The 17606-nt window shown below is 32.3% G+C and overlaps 1 protein-coding gene across 4 annotated transcripts in view; it reads left to right on the top strand.

Moving 5' to 3' along the window:
• The window catches only part of LOC147067739 (protein FAM107B), a 179139-nt gene that overhangs the window by 118074 nt on the left and 43459 nt on the right, over positions 1–17606 (top strand). For 3 of the 4 annotated variants that reach the window (XM_085952745.1, XM_085952747.1, XM_085952746.1), the window contains exon 2: positions 13745–13805. Coding sequence is in view for 1 of the 4 variants with exons in the window: in XM_085952744.1 (XP_085808870.1) it covers positions 5986–5997; positions 13745–13805 (73 nt within the window). In the remaining 3 variants the exon portion in view is untranslated. Of the gene's footprint in view, positions 1–4980; positions 5998–13744; positions 13806–17606 lie in introns of those variants that run through there. The other variant, XM_085952744.1, reaches the window with a different exon arrangement.

The following is a 17606-nucleotide window of genomic DNA, read 5'->3' as shown; positions in this document are numbered from 1 at the left end:
GTTTACATATCATATTATTATTACTGTAGCGTTTTAGGCATTTTCAAATGAAATATAGATACCAAGTTCTTACCAAATGGAAAATACAATACTTTTTTCCCCCGACCATGTCCGATCCTAATAGGATCATATGGGTCTCCACAGAGTAGAGGTTTGTATTAACAGATTTTGTTTTTTACGAGAAATGGATGTCAGCCACTTGCTTAACCTGACTCACACAAAAATTGAAAAACAATATGTGTACTTGCCAGGCCCAGGTTTCGAACCTGGGACCCACGGCGTGATAGTCCAATGGTGGCCGCGCGGCTTAAGCGTTGGAACATACAATACTTACCCAATTTTTACTCTTAACATAAAATTACTAAAAAAGCAGTTACTTATAAGGTTATGCACAAACAACACCGATATAATATAATAAGCTTCAAACGTTCATAATATGACAGAAAACTGTCAAAAAGAAATGACATGTAAGTATGAGCTTGAAAAAGGTAAAAATTGTATTATTATGTATGTATGTATTCATCAATATCAAACTTTAATGCACCTACATTCTAATTATTAGATGCCAATCACCGAATACATTTTTTTTAAATAATTCCAGCCAACTTTCAAAATTTATAACATGTAAGCACAACTCGACGATAGGTTAGCGTCTAGAATTTTCCACTGAATTTTATTACGCAAATGCCGGCATAACAGTATTTTTTCTGGCTTACTAAACATTATCAAACAGCGTTGGAAGAGCTCTGCGTCGATTTCCTCGCAAATTTAAATTTTCCGGTGAAAATGGCGCCCGCTCTCGCTAAGCGCGCACTGATGATGTTGTGATTGAATCACTCCTGCCGCCGCCTCTGTGCACGTACTGACGCCGCCGTCGGCTCTGCTAAACTCAAGCGTGTGATTCTCAAGTAATTATATTACTATAATATGTATACCAAATGTTTTTAAAGTATTTACCTTGATATAAAATAAGGTTATATGGCGAATAGCAGAATGCTAAGATCTCATTTAGGGGAGTATCATCATTCGACTGTAGAAAGGAAAAATAAGTTTACCCTCGGTTTTTTCAAAATATGTTGTATTGGATAACATTGAACACGACTAAACATACGCCGTGCCCAAAGAATATCAGCTGCAGATGCCGAATTATTATCTAAATTTAGTTTATATTTTTTTGAAAAGAAGGAATTGAAGTGGAAAAAGTGCTTAATCACCATTTTATTGTTTTTTTTTTACTTAACTCAATAATTAATAGGTATCAGACTGAAACATACAAATGAAAATAATGATCCTTTGCGCTTTATGTCTATTGTATACCTATTTTGACTTTGACCGAAAATCATAACAAAAACTTGTGTTCTGTAAAATTTGATTTGTGTGGGTTACGTCATTTTTCATTTTAACAGTCGAATTATTAATTCGGTTGTCAGGTTTCCACAATACACGAGGGATATGGTGCCTTCTTTTCTAGGCACGACCGAAGTCATAATAAGAATCCTGCATCATGGCCCCCACAACCTACAGCGGGCTAGGCCATGATTTTGGCGCCCCCCCCCCCCACTTATCGCTAATATTCTACATTAGTGTTCTCCAAATGGTATTCCGTAAACTTAAGGGTATTCCGTGTATTTTTAGTGATTTCTTGTTTTTTTAAATAAATCCACTTGAATTATTGAGCTGTTAGCACTCGCCATCGTATAATGAAGCACTGATCGCGACCCCCTTTTGTGACATCTATAATATAATAACATACAACCTTTCGCCGCATTGGATAGTCATTTTTATTAGTCAGAAAACACATTAAAAATAATTATAAAATAAAATACTGCCTGTGAACTTTTTTTGCTAATAAAGCAAATTTGTGGTGAATGTTTATCTCGCTTAACTGATCAAGCCACCATGCCGCCCCCCCCCCCCTAAGCCAGGGCCCCAGGCTAGAGCCCTGTAAGCCCCCCCCCTTGTGGGGGCCATGTCCTGCATATTACTCAAGCGCATGCCACTTACAGGGATGGTTTTGGAAAATTCTTCCTGGGACGCTGCTAGCCAAAATTTTAAAGGTGCTTCTCGTTCGGCACGCTACGGTATACGCATTCAATGGTGTGTGAAATTCTGTGTGTGACATATAAATACCAAAGCACTAAAAGATATTATATAAGTATAGATATAAAAAATATACCTTGTTCATACAGGAAAACCATAATAAGTTGGTACCTACAGTGATTCTAAAATATTATTATTATAGAATATATATATATAATATTATTTTGATGATTAAACAGTTTTCGTAGTAAGTGTTTTACATAGAGAATTAAATGTACCATTTTAAAATATCTTAATAATTAACCATACAACTAGAGGACTTAGGGCCGTTTCAGACGGGACACCGGTATCGCGCTCGTATATACCTAATAAGGAGGCCTTTGTATTCGAATAAAGGGGCCTTTGTATTATGTTTATGAACGCTCTAGAGCTAATGAGTCAACGCGTGCCCGGTACACTTATCCGTCGGCCGCTACATTCTCAACCCGCCTATACACTTGTTTTTATTACCGCAGCCAGTTTTATGTTCTAATTTATATCGCGAAATTATGCATTGACTCATTAGCTCTGGGCGTTCATAAACATAATACAAAGGCCCCTTTATTCGAATACAAAGGCCTCCTATATTATATCGAGCGCGACACCGGTGTCCCGTCTGAAACGGGGCTTACTCTCGGCCACATTATGAAACGACAAAAGTACAGCATTCCCCAAATTGTTATCCAATTAAAGATCAACGGGAAATGTAACAGGGGATGATATTTTGTAACATAAGAACCTCCGTGAAAGGTTCGAGTGTAGCTCAACCGAAATGTTTCTGGTAGCAGATGATAGAGCGAAGATCGCCCTGGTGGTGGTTTACTTGCGATAGGGGATGGTACGAGAAGAAGAAAATAATTGATGCTGTCATATAAATGACTTTCAAAAACATAGTTTATACTTACACGGCGAAGCGGAGTTAACCAGTTTTCTCTTTATTAATCGGCATTTATGTACTTAAAGAAATTATTAATTTTATTGCTTGATTTATAAAAAAAACAAATACTGAACAAAATGCAACCATTTTTTACAACGTTTTTATTAGGTCGTATTCTTGTTTGTCCGGTGGTTGTTTTTCCAGTACAAATCTTGCCATCGATTTTTAACTAACTTCCCGACTAGCTAGACATTTGAAATTAGAATATATCAGAACACTATGCCAAGGCATTCTTTTAATACTTTTAGCCATCTGTAGAATTGAATTCATTTTCAGTTAATTCTGTTTTGTATGAAAAGTTATTTCGGAAGAAATCCGTAAAAACTATATTGGTTGCTAGGGGTCCTAGCAACTAAATTATTAATATATACGTGCGTTACTATGGAAATCAATATGTAATGTCAAAATGACATTTCAGTATTCTATGTTTATTCAGTATTTCTATCAAGTACAATTTTTTTTGATCGTTTAAGCTAGTCAAGTCAAGTTTATACGATTCAACAGAAAATTTAAAAACGTTGTATATAAAAAGTTCTTTTTATCTTGTAATTATATTATATTTATCTACAAAACTTTGCATTATTTGTCATCATTCAAATGTAGATAAATAAAATATTTTAAACACAAAATGATAAAGTGAAATCATCATTATGAACCACGCTGACTTACTTCATTGCATCCGCAATTACGATACATTACAAATTATTGTGATAGTTTTAAATTTTTAAATTGGATGTGACTAGGGCTGTCAAAAAACCGATCCTACGTTACGTTGGTATCGATACCGATATTTTTATTTAGTGTTTTTTTGGGAAAAAATCCCTCGCGGACAAGCATCATTAAATTTGATCCCGACACTAGCAAGATTTCAATAATTTTTTAACTTATAACGTGTTTACACGTGCATTTTTTTGTTATGGCTGCGATAATACGTACTGTCAGCAGTAAATCCATGCACGTGTGAACGGGGTATTATAGACGGTCGACTACGCGGTATACTTATTCCTTAAAATGTGACGTTAGTTTTATTTACCAGCAATGATTGTGATTTAACATCATCGTATCAGTTCCAATTGTTTTCTAAAGTAACATATTTCATTATGTTATAAAGTTACCATCCTTGTCAGGTTGGTCAGCCTGAATATTAGTGTATATTTCTCTTGATATATCTATCCGTATGTCTGTCTGTCTGTCTGTGTTGACAATAATAATAATAATGATGTGCAATTAGAAATATGACGCCTTGGTTCATAAATAAAGCAGTGAGTCCAATTCCTTGAAAAACTAGCAATGTTTATGATTTTGATTACTTAAATACAGATAGTGAAGTTGTTGACCCGTTCTATACTATATGTCTATACAGACGGAGTTTTTCTACTTTTATGAAAGTGAAGCTGAAATAAATGTATAAATACCTAACCAGTTAATTATTTCGACAAAAGTAATTTTGCATTGCAGATTAATTTATATCAAACTCCACATCGTTATCACACTTATCCATTAAAAGCCACCAGCATTTCAATGAAATTTTAGATTCTCTCAATCAGTCAATTTCATGAGATACATATAAAGCCTGCAACTTGAATTTGATATGAGTGACAAAGGGATACAAATAACAATACATGCATTATAACAACGAAAATGACAGCTTTAAAGAAAGACTTTAACCTTTAACATAACTTTCAATATGCCAATGTATAGTTATAGTACGTAATTTCGTATGACTAAATTGCTTATACAAATAATAACATGTACCTATAAGGGATTGTTTATTATTTATTACTAATCATTAGTAGGTACTCGCACAAATATCGACACGTGTAAAATGCCGAATACTGATGACGTGTTGAAGATGAGTGATGATTATTACTAATTCACTCAGTTTACACGTGACGTATGACCGTGTAAACAAACCTTTATACAATATAATTATGCGCATAAGACTGGCGCATAATAAACAATAAGTTGTAATTGGTTTAAATAACTAATACTCAAAAATACAAGAAAATTTTACTGTTATTCAAAATGATAATATAATTTTGATTGGCCTAAGCCAAAACATTGTTAGTGACAATTTTCACTACCCTACCTAAAAATGTTGAAGCGTTGTCTTGGAATAACTTTTGGTGGCGCAGTTTTTGTTGTAATTGGTTTAAATAACTACTACTCAAAAATACAAGAAAATTTTACTGTTGTTCAAAATGATAATATAATTTTGAGTGGCCTAAGCCAAAACATTGTTAGTGACGATTTTCACTACCCTACCTAAAAATGTTGAAGCTTTCTTTTGGAATAATTTTTGGTGGGACAGTTTTGAAACGCTGAAGAGAACATTTGAAACAATCCAATCCCATAAATAACTAGTTTTCAAAAAAAAAATGTTTCTTATGCCTTTTTGCTTACCTCAGTCGATTAATAGTTTCAATATGAAAAAGGCAGTAAGTCACATTTTCTTGTAAACTATGACTTTTTAAAATTATATAAACGACGGCAACATTCGACTCCAATCACATTCATAACATGCAAAGTTTGATAGCCGTCGACTGTGCGATAAATTGGTGCGCCCCCGCCGCCTCCTACCCCTGGCGGGAAACCGTTTTCCCCGCCCCCGCCGACTGCGGCTCCGCCATAGTGCGATGCCGGCGACAGTAATGCCTCACTTTCGCTCGCCTCAGGCCGGGTTGTTTACCTTTTGACAGATTTTTGACATCTTATTCACTTTTCCACTATCAATTTAAGCGTAGCGGTATTTCTTGCGCTCCGAAAAGTTAAATTGAAGTGTAATTTTAGATGCGCCGCATTGATCTTATCACATACGCAGTTTATACAGACGACAAAGTTTTTTTTCGCGCGAAACTGCGAGGAAAAGTGCGGGAAAATAAACTTTGAAAAGTTTGTTTTGTGCTTCTGACGTTTGTGGGGAATTCTTATTATTTTGTTGCATAATTTCTTGCCATGATTGTGAACCGATGGAGTCGTTGGTGAGTTATATTTCTTGATGCTTATGCATGTAGTATAGAACTAATTTTAATATTGTGTAATGCAAGAATATAACATGTTATGAAAGTTTAAAAAAAGCTCGCTGTTCAGTTATTACTAAAAAAAGAATTACAGAGAACTTGCACAGCTTTTCGGCAATATGTTCGGTACCAAGTTATTAGAGTTTAATATTCTTATGGTGCGCCAGAGATGAGATCCCCTTACAACCTTCTTCCAAAAAAACTTAGGTACTTAATGACTTTGAACATTTTATTATTCGATATACATATTATTAAATGAAACAAAATAAATTTTAAAAATACAGAAACAAATGAACGCATCTGTCATTTTTTTCATCTATCAAAATATTAAATACTTACAAATATTAAATCACAGACGTGAAAATTGAGTTTATATATTTTTTAATGTACACACGCGGAAAAAAACATACGCTTCTGAAATTATACATGCGAATCCCGTGTCTTGGTAGTTTTACATGATGTTTATTCAACGTGTCTTTGACTTCAGAGCTTGGACTAGATGATGAGGAAACTACAAAAAGTACAAAAAAATGGCATGGTTTATTGACACAAAGATCTTATAGATAAAACAAAATAAATATTTTTTCGAAAGATTGATATTTTTTCTAATATGAATATAAAGGTGGAGCATAATGCTACTGGTGGTTTCTAATGACATAATAAAAAACTTGTAGCTTAATACAATTTTCTGATAATTTACATTTTAAGTGGTTCAATTATCTAATCAAAGTGTGTCTAAAACAGTAAAATCAAAATAAATATTTTTTTTAATTTCAAAGATAATCTTGTAAGTACTTAATTAAAAAATACGATTAAGCTGTACGTTATTTGAAATTAGATTTTTATTAGTATCTATCTACATCATATTTTATTAATAATATCGACTTCACATTCAGCATTGTCACAATACCGGCAGTATATTTTTTCAAAAACCAATTTCCAAAGAAACTTGCGTATTTTTTACTTCTACGACCCTCAAACACAAATAAATATTACTTATTCATGTTTCTTTTCTGCGATATTCCTCTTTAGAAAACCGGCAATAAAAGTTCGTTTGTGACGTAAAGGAAAATATTGTATACGTTCATGATGTAAACCAATCCGTTTGATCACAGAGGCTGAGATGTGTTTGAATCAGATTGTCAGCCGGTGACACTCTTATTAGCGTCCTTTTTGTTCAAGAAGCCAACCACTTGATCCGAGCTGAGAACGTCTCCAGTCTGCCACTCCTCTCCATCCACCTCATACTTGTACTCGCAAAGTAAACATGGCGACAGAAATATCACTAACTAGATATCGATCGAATAATAGTAGGACATCTCAAATTACGGTGACATATTACGCTCACGCCATAAATAATTATTATTAGAAGTAGATGGATAGTTAATACAGTGTTATTCGATCTTTTTTGTCCGCGTACGAAAAAAACTCGATCTTATTTTATTCGCTATAATTTTACTACAAGTAAACCGCTTTACTTGAATAAAAACGCGTTACTAGAAAATTACACATAATATTTAGCATAACACTCTCAATTATTATTGTTTTACAATGGTTAATCTCTTACGTACCCTGTTACGTTGTACAAGGTACGTTGAATTCATAGGTACCTTATTAATGTTTAAATATAAAAAAAATACTTAGTAATTTATTATTTTAAATCGTAAGAATATTGCATTCATAACCGAACATTATTACATGTGTAACATATTCATATTTATTTATTAAACTAACTATAAGTATAGTATAAATCAGTAGCGAAGGGTGGAGATAGGCTGTTAAGATCCGCCATAAATAGTGCACATTAAACTTTGTTAGTCATACGTATATGTTTTTTATTGAACTAAGGCTACAAATTATAGATGGTGTTGATTAGTTTTTAAAAATCAATTAAAACCTGCCAATAAATTTAAGTGCCTGAAAATTGTAGTCTTATTTCAATGAAAACAAATACGTATGACTGAGAAAGCTTAGTGTGCACTATTTATGACGGATCTTAACAGCCCACCTCCACCCTTCGCCACTGGTATATATTTCACATACTTAAATAATCCTCAGAACTGGTTTAGTTCGCTGAAAAATGACAATGACAATTACTGATACATTCACGATGGCCAAGTGGTAATGCATCGATTCTTCGGATTTGAATCTCGGGTTGGGAAAAATCACATTATATACCTATGTGATTGAACACAGAGCATAGTCCTAATAGGTTGAGCAAGTGACTAACGTCCATTTCTCGTAAAACAATCAGTTACAAAACTTCTTCTGCAAGATCCATATGGCATTGTAGAGCCAATTTATATCATAATTATATACCTACTCTAGTATTTAATTCACGCATTATGTAATAAATAATAAACACAACCAAATCGACCAATCAACACTGAAATTTCATTGGCACGTATATTTATTTATACAATACATAAAAAATTAATACAATTATATGGACGGCGAATTCGAAAGCGATAGTCCTGTTGTCTTGATCATTATTAAAGTAATTATTAGATTAATTACTGAATTTTTATTTTGCATTAATTTAGGAAAATACAATGTTTACTATGGAACATTGTATCGCTTCAATAAATGAAATTACATGGTAATTGAAAAATAACGAAGTTTGAAAATACTTTGATTCAACCCATTCATAATTTTTAAACCGTTTTATTGGATAACCTTATTATACCCATTGTACGAAGATATACTAGAGTTCCCCCATACTGGTACAATTAATTATTAGTATTGTAAAGATATTTAACTCAATCAAACGCTATATGGCACTTCTTGTCATCTTGTCTAGCAAGTGCATATCTCTACTCACATCTGATTACGGTAAAACTAGGGGAGTGACACACCACACGCACTCTCTAATTAGTCAATTAGTGAGGCTGTACAAAGTTTGTCTTAGTTAGTGGTAAATATACTTTTAATATTTCCATTCATTGAAAAAGTTGCATCTCGCAATCATGACTGGCATGACAGTTATAATATAATAATATATAACACACATGGCGTTTACATGGACTACAGGTTTTCCAATGTGAACGATTTTATTTTCAATTAATTAATTCATTATTCTTTCATAAATTATATACTATTATGCATAGGCAACTTTAAGACAGTGTTTTTCTATTATTGTTACATTGTTATATTATTAATATGCATATAGCAGTGGCGAGGGGTAGAGGTAGGCTGTTAAGATCCGACATAAATGGTGCACACTAAATTTTGTCAGTCAAACCTATTTGTTCTCATTGAACAAAGACTACAATGAGTAGATGGTGCTAGTTAGTTTTTTTTAAATACTATTAAACGCTACCAAAATCGAACCATAATGTTTAGGTATGCTATGGGCTATCCGACAAAAATAGTGCACACTTTTTCAATCATACTTATTTGTTTTCGTTGAATTACAGATGATGTTGGTTAGTTTTTTTTAATTCATTAAGCCCGGTCTAAACCATAGTCGATAAAAAATATTTTTCTTTCTATAAAATATCTTAAATTATGCATAGTTTAATGGCATAATATAATAATATTTTTTTTTACTCTTATCTACTATGGCTTGGATTAGGTAGGGTTTAATTGAATTTTAAAAACTAACAAACACGTACTTATTGTAGTCTTATCTCAATGAATCAAACGATTAAGAAAGTTTAGTGTGCACTATTTATGTCGGGTTTTAACAGCCCACCTCCACCCTTCGCTACTAGCAAATGGGTACTGTTAAATAAAATATATTTAGAAAACTTAACAATTCTCAAAATAATCTATTTCAACCGACAAGAAAAAGAACGTAGGTATTGCGGATACATATAATATGTTTACCCTTAATCAAGTCATGACAATATCCTTCCCACATACAATTTGGCTGTTTTATCGGGTAGGTTATGGTTAAGTATTACCCACAATGAGGCTATGGGAAAATAGTTTTTATACCAATTGAAATTTACGTATAAATAAAATATAATATATTTCACAAACCTACATAATTTTGAAAACACTTCTGAGAAAATATATTATAACCAATAGAAAAAATCTTTTTGAAAAAAGTCACCCCGCAGGAATCGAACCTGCATCTCTCTGGTATCACGCCCACGCACATAGACCACTATGCTAAAAGAATCATACTTAATTACGATCAATTTTAACTAGTGGCTTTTAATACTCACTGAAGCGCATTCTAAATTGAGCTACATTGGCGATCGGCTTTTGTATTTTAAATCAAAGTATTTCATTGAAAGAAATCATAATTATTGCTATAATAAGTTCATATGGCCTGGTTAAGGGTAGAAGAGTATATCCACCGTTTTTTCGTTTATATAGTCTCTAACAGGATTAATTAAGCTAACAATAAAAATTACAAGATAAAAAGAACTTTTTATATACAAGGTATTTAAATTTTCTGTTGAATTATTATGCTCAATATGCTCAAACTTGTACTTGATATGAAGTCAATAAAAAACAAACAAACAAACAAATATAGAATACTGAAATGTCATTTTGACATTTCATTTTGATTTCCATAGTAACGCACGTATATATTAATAATTTAGTTACTAGGAACACCCGCTTAGCAACCAATAATAGTCTTTTATTTTTTACGGATTTTTCTGAAATAACTTTCCATACAAAACATAATTAACCGAAAATGAATTCAATTCTGCTTAAAGATGGCTAAAAGTATTAAAAGAATGCATTGGGATCGTGTTCTGATATATTCTAAGAGTTTCAAATGTCTAGCTAGTCGGGAAATTAGTTAAAAATCGATTGCAAGATTTGTACTGGACAAACAACCACCGGGAAAACAAGAATACGAGCTAATAAAAACGTTGTAATAAATCCCCATTTGCCACCTATATGCAAATTACTTCAACATTACGCGAGCTTAATTCTAGTTGATATAATTAAATGTATGTATACCTCACACTTCGCAAATTTATTTATGCATCGAAATATTTTAATGTTTATTTTTACTCCATTAGCTGTGTTGGTTGATTTAATGTACGAAGATTGATAAAACCTTCCCAGTTTTTTTTTTGTAATATCGATACGACCTTTTACCATAAATATAATTTTCTTTCGTCGATAACATGCGATCGTTTCCTTCGTTGGTTCGATTTTACTCAGGCATGATTATGACGCCTGTCGATAAAGGAGGTTAGATATCGACTGGCGAACGTCGTTATCCGTCAATAATAATTATATTTTTACCAATTCACTCTGAATAAAGTACCGCGGCTTTTACCTGAAGAGTGGAGAGAGAGAGACTCCACCTTGCTATTTGTTAAATCATGCCAAATCTCATCACGCTACCTTTTATAGGTCAATTCATTTAGCGCATAACCCTAATGTGATTATTTTCTTGCAAAGGTTAAGTGGACGTTTTGAATTATAATTAGATATCTGCTATTCATTCTAATGACACTATAAAAATATATTACTTGGTGGCTAACTTTGGCCTTTATATAATATTGGCCAGTGGCGAAGGGTGGAGGCAGGCTGTTAAGATCCGCCATAAAAAGTGCACATTAAACTTATGTCATACGTATTTGTTTTTATTGAACTAAGACTATAATTTATAGATGGTATGCTTTTTTTAAATCAATCAAACCCTGCCTAAACCAATTCATATTAGTTTTGGTCTACTTCGGACGATACGACAAAATTGTGCACACCTTTTCATTCATACTTATTTATTTTTGTTGGATTAAGAATACATAATTTACACATATTGTTGGTTCATTTTTTTTAATTCATTAAACCCTGCCTAAACCGAACTGTAATAGATAAAAATATACCTATTATTATTCTATGTATAAAATATTCAAAATTATGTATTATTTAATTGCATAGTTTTAGATATTTTATAGAAAGACGACTATTGTTTGACTATTATCTATTATGGTTTGTTTTTCACAGGGTTGAATTAAATTTTAAAAACTAACCAACACCATCTGTAAATAATTGTAGTCTTATTTCAATGTAAACAGATACCTACGTATGCTTGACAAAGTTTAGTGTGCATCATTTATGACGGATCTTAACAGCCTACCTCCACCCTTCGCCACTAATATTGGCAAAGATTGAAATATTCTTTTTCTTTGTGTGTCGTCTCTTAAATGAAAGTTAGCTATTTTTATTTTAATTCTCCGTTGTACTCATTGCGGCTCTGTAAAGTGACAAGTGTGGTTCGTGGAACCACTGACACATCTTCAGGCAAAAAATGCATTTCACTAGTGATCTCTCCTTTATATATATGATGAGGTCAAAGTCTTCGAGTTCGTTTCCTCCCAATGAATAAGATTCTTAGGTTTAACCAAATAGAAAAACTTCTTAGCTATTTCTTTTATTCAACGAATAATTCACAAGATTTTAAGAATTAGAACACTAATAATTTAGAATACAAAAACCGATCGCCTACCGTGAGTCAATTTGGAGAGCGCTTATGAGTACGTATTAAAAAAACCAATAGTTAAAATGTGTCGCAATTAAGCATGGCAGTCGTAGCATATTGGTAATTCACAGGGCGCGATACCCAAGAGACGCAGGTTCGATTCCTGCCGGGTGTCTTATTTTTTTCAAAAAAGATTTTTTCTTTTGGCCATATTTTCTCATGTTTTCAAAATTATGTATGTTTAATATTCCTTCCTTCTGTATCTACATGCGTATTAATCACAAATAAACAATATTAACTATAATAACTTTAATATGGTGTTAACTGTCAATTCTTGGTGGAAATGTAGGTACTGTATTAGTTAAAATAAAAACACAATAACTGTATTAATTGCTACTTCAAGTGAGTGGAACTAGCTAGAACTAGAGCTACAAAAATAAAATTACTTTTTTTTGTTCTAGTCCCTGAGTAATTTATATGTTTGACTAAATTTATAATTTTACTAAGTATTACAAATAGAATTAATTTTTATTCATAACTAGCTGAAGTACCCGGCTTCGCACAGGGTCGCTTCGTGGTTATATTTATCTTAGATATTTAAAAAATAATAAGAGGTAATTATTTTTTTAATATTAAAATATCTGTGTAAGACAATATGGCAATATGAAAATAATTCTAATATGAGTAAAGGTCAAACAAAAGAACACTAAATTAAAATCGAATCCAAAATATGAAAACGTTATTAATGTTATTAATATGTAGTAAAAAAAAATCTAAATTGGATGGAACAAACAAACAACAAACTTTTTATTTTATTCACTGGTGTGCGCACAACAACTGACAAAAGTTTCATCGCAATCGGATGAATGGTATAGGAACGCATACGAATAGAAGAAGAAGATGATTTTCTAATTCAGAAATCTTCGTGGGCATGCGCACGACAACTCACCAAAGTTTCATTGCAATCGGATTAATGGTATAGGAACGTATTCGGGACAGACAGACAGACAGACATTCATTTGTATATATATAAGATATAGCCCATACTCTTCGCGCAAGTGCAAGCAATAAGTTGACAAAGTTTTATCGCAATCGGATGAACGGTACGGCAGCTCATAAAATACAAACAAACAAACAAATATTGATTTTTATATTATAGATAAATACACGGTATTAGAAAATCGATTTTAATTTACTTTTATTTAAAAGTTTTGAGGTTTTAGGCTGGAAAGGGTTAACGTGACTACAGTCATGTTCGATAACTTCACTTACTTACATAAAACTTATTTTGTATTAATTTGATTGTTTCAGAATCCGGTGGATGACATTTTTGCGCGCGCGTTGAAGGAACGACTTGGACTGAAAACGGACGGTATGAAAGCATGAACATATTTTCTATTCATTATTAATTTATCATTGAGAATATCAATCGATACATTGCCTGACCTGTATACGCTCTCATGAAAAATTCAGTATACCTATGTATTTTAAAATTCGATGTCACGCCACGGCATGTAACTATTACTAAAGTTACTCATATTATTTGACGTTACAAAAGCTTTCACATTTTAGTATGACGGTAAGTTTTAATCGCACGCCATTTGCTATCGCGATTGTTTGGGATTTTTTCTCGAGACGCCACACAGCAACTATGAAGGGGTATTTTCGTACCTTACGCTTACGCCATGGTATACCTACCAGTGGAGGTAGCCTGTTAAGATCGGCCATGAATAGTGCACACTAAACTTTTCCAGTCACACGTATTTGTTTTCATTGAGATAAGACTACAATTTACAGGCGGTGTTAGTTAGTTTTTAAAATGCAATTAAACGCTGCGAAACCAAACCAATAATGGTAAAATAATAGTAAAAAATATTCGCTTATCTATAAAATATCTAAAATTATGCAATTAAATCATACATAACTTTGTGAAATTTTATAGATAAAAAATATTTTTTTATCTTTTATAGTTTGGTTTAAGCAGGGCATAATGAATTTTAAAAAAAGAACTAACAATATTATTTTTGTATTAAGCAACGAGAACAAATAAGTATGAATGAAAAAGTGTGCAAAGTTTTGTCGTATCGCCCAAAGTATACCAAAACTATTATGGTTTGGTTTGAGCTGGGCTTAATTGATTTTTAAAAACTAACCGACACCATCTGTAACGTGTAGTCTTAGTCCAATAAAAACAAATACGATAGACTAAAGAAGTTTAATGTGCACTATTTATGGCGGATCTTAACAGCCTACCTCCACCCTTCGTTACTGATACATATCCATGAAAGACTATGGTGTCATTATGGGTAGTTGAGAGGACGGCTATGATGTCTTAATTATTTAAAATTTTAAGGATTCAAGAAATGACAAATAACATAAAGAAACCTGCTGAGAGTGAGTTATGAAAAAGTATCATGAAATTAATTATTGTAATTAATATTACATATAAAAAACCTAATTTCCTTTATAACCAGATCATTGTTACATCGATGACTCGATAAATTCGTTCATCCAGCAAGGGTTATGGTGGACCTGTGGTCCTTGAGTGTCTCTTAGGTACCGTTGTATTACATATTGTTCAACGTTTGTCCATACGCCAAGCAATGTGACAACCCATTGCCATTTCATCAGTTTGGTAACCTATATCATATCAAAAACTCTTGTCTACATCGTTTTCATGCTAGTTTATTTAAATCTCGTCAAACATAACCCGTCAATTGTCTGAGTAGACGTAGTTGTTGACTCGGTTGATTTGAAGACAATTGTTCGTCAGTAAAGCAGCAGTTATCGTTGTCTGATAATATAGTTAGATACCTATAAATTAATGCAATAAAGTCTAAATGTTTTTTTTTTATTCAATAGTGAATGGTTTTATTAAAAACACAAGGTTTAATAATGTTTTTATCCTTTTTGGAATTTGTAGTCGGTTAGTACCTACCTCAGTTGAAACGACGGTAGTTTAAAAAAATATCGGTGCGTGTACTTATGTACGCGCGTTAGAAGTTATACTTTGGCGTAACAAAACAAAATAAAACTTGTGATAACCTAGATTCTTCGACTAGCTCTTAATTATATTGTTATTTCTCGTTGTTTTTATTTTAAAGTAACAACTGTCACTATCACGTTTAATCGTTTGTTTACGTAAGGAATTGCAAATGGCCGACAGTAATAAATTCGTTGCCTATGCAACGGAACAATTATACTATCAAACTTGCGTTTGTATACAGCTGACTGATTCGCAGCTAGTAACTAGGGAATCCAATCCCGAGCCAAAATTCTGATCCCGGGATTTCGGGATTACAATTTGACAATCCCGGGATTGGCATTTTTTTCCATTATTAATGTAATTTTTTATATTTACAAATAACATTGATAAAATCGGTCAACAATAAATCTAGTATAATTTATACTATTTAAGACATTTATTGTTAATATTGTATACGTTCAATCTTGGAAATACATAAGTTTAATGGAGTAAATAATATTGTAATATGAATAATAATGTGAATTTAATATGAGATTGCTGTTTCTGATAGTATAAACTTAATGAATGGGTTAGCGAGACTTAAAATAGTAAAGCAAATCATGGTGTACTTATGGCCTTTCCGCTTTATAAATCTAATTAGTCAGCCAAATATGAAACTGCCGTAAAACGTATGAGATCATGGTGGAATTACTTTGTTAATAGTGCGAAGCATTGTTTTTTCTAATCTTTCTCATTTTTATTAATTTATGTGAAAAAATAAAATGAATCGGCAACTTACACATGGGTATAAATCAAACTTCATTCAAAATTAGTTTATTTTCTAATGTAGTTATTTGTTATTAAAAGTATTTTTTCTGTTATATTTTCGTTTTTAATTTATTTTCCGTAAATTTATGTTTGTCAATCCCGGGATTCATAGGTATCGAAAATAGCTCGGGATCCCTGGATCGGAATCCTTAGTCGTAACGGTGTGCGCGCGCAGCTCTCAATTTCACTCTCGCCTCAAAAGAAGTATAATTTAAAAAATCCGCATTAATCATAGCGTCAGCTAATTCACAATTGAAGTATTTTAGAAGGGAGTTTTTTGAAACAATATATTTAAATTGTTTATTATTTGTATATATTGTATACATAATATTTTATTAGAACCCTTGATGAAAATAATGATGCATAAAATGTGTAGGTATATAGGTATAAATAAAAAATAACTCACTCAACATAAAGCACTCGCCGGAAAGTTAATGATGTGAGTTTCGACTTCCAACTCATTTTACTAACATTTTACAACGTTTTTATTAGTTCGTATTCTTATTTGTCCGGTACAAATCTTGCAATCAATTTTTAACTAACTTCCCGATTAGCTAGACATTTGAACCTTTTAGTATATATCAGAACACGATGCCAATGCATTCTTTTAATACTTTTAGCCATCTTTCACAGAATTGAATTCATTTTCAGTTAATTCCGTTTTGTATGAAAAGTTATTTCAGAATAAATCCGTAATCCAATCCACTATTATTGATTGCTAAGTGGGTGGTCCTAGCAACTAAATTATTAATATATACGTGCGTTACTATGGAAATCAAAATGACATTTCAGTATTCTATATTTGTTTGTTTGTTTGTTTTTTATTTACTTCATATCAAGTACAATTTTGAGCATAATAATTTAACAGAAAATTTAAAATCGTTGTGTATAAAAAGTTCTTTTTATCTTGAATTTATTTACTATTTTTTTCTGAGGTTTTTAAAAAAATCGATGTAATTTTAAATTTAAATTAACAAATTTACTTAGGTATGTACTTTACATGCGAACGAACATTGTAAGAAAATGTGGCGAGTAAATGAATTTTCAAGAGTTCGCTTTTCTTTCACCATATCACATACCGGGTCTACTTTTAAACGGCACTTTATGATATAGCTTTCCTGCTTCGCTATCTTGAAATACGGCAAGAAAACTCCAAGTGGTCGCTGCTGGTCTCCCGCCTTCCTTCAGTGCCTTTATCTTAAAAACATTTCAAGTGCGTGTTTCCTTGTTGCGAGCACGAAAAGGCAGTTCGCGTACAACAGATTAAGAACAAAAAATCCCCCCAGAAACGTTGTTTTATACATTTTTTTTTTGTTTTTTTTTTTGGGCAAACAACGTGATAATGTATTTTACCAACAGTGATTACACCTGACTGTAATA

This window comes from Rhyacophila brunnea, unplaced genomic scaffold (assembly GCF_057557595.1).
Source record: "Rhyacophila brunnea isolate RB1 unplaced genomic scaffold, BYU_Rbru_1.0 scaffold_3, whole genome shotgun sequence".
Classification (NCBI taxonomy): domain Eukaryota; kingdom Metazoa; phylum Arthropoda; class Insecta; order Trichoptera; family Rhyacophilidae; genus Rhyacophila; species Rhyacophila brunnea.
Note: the sequence above shows the minus strand (reverse complement) of the source record. Positions and strands in the feature narration are given on the sequence as shown.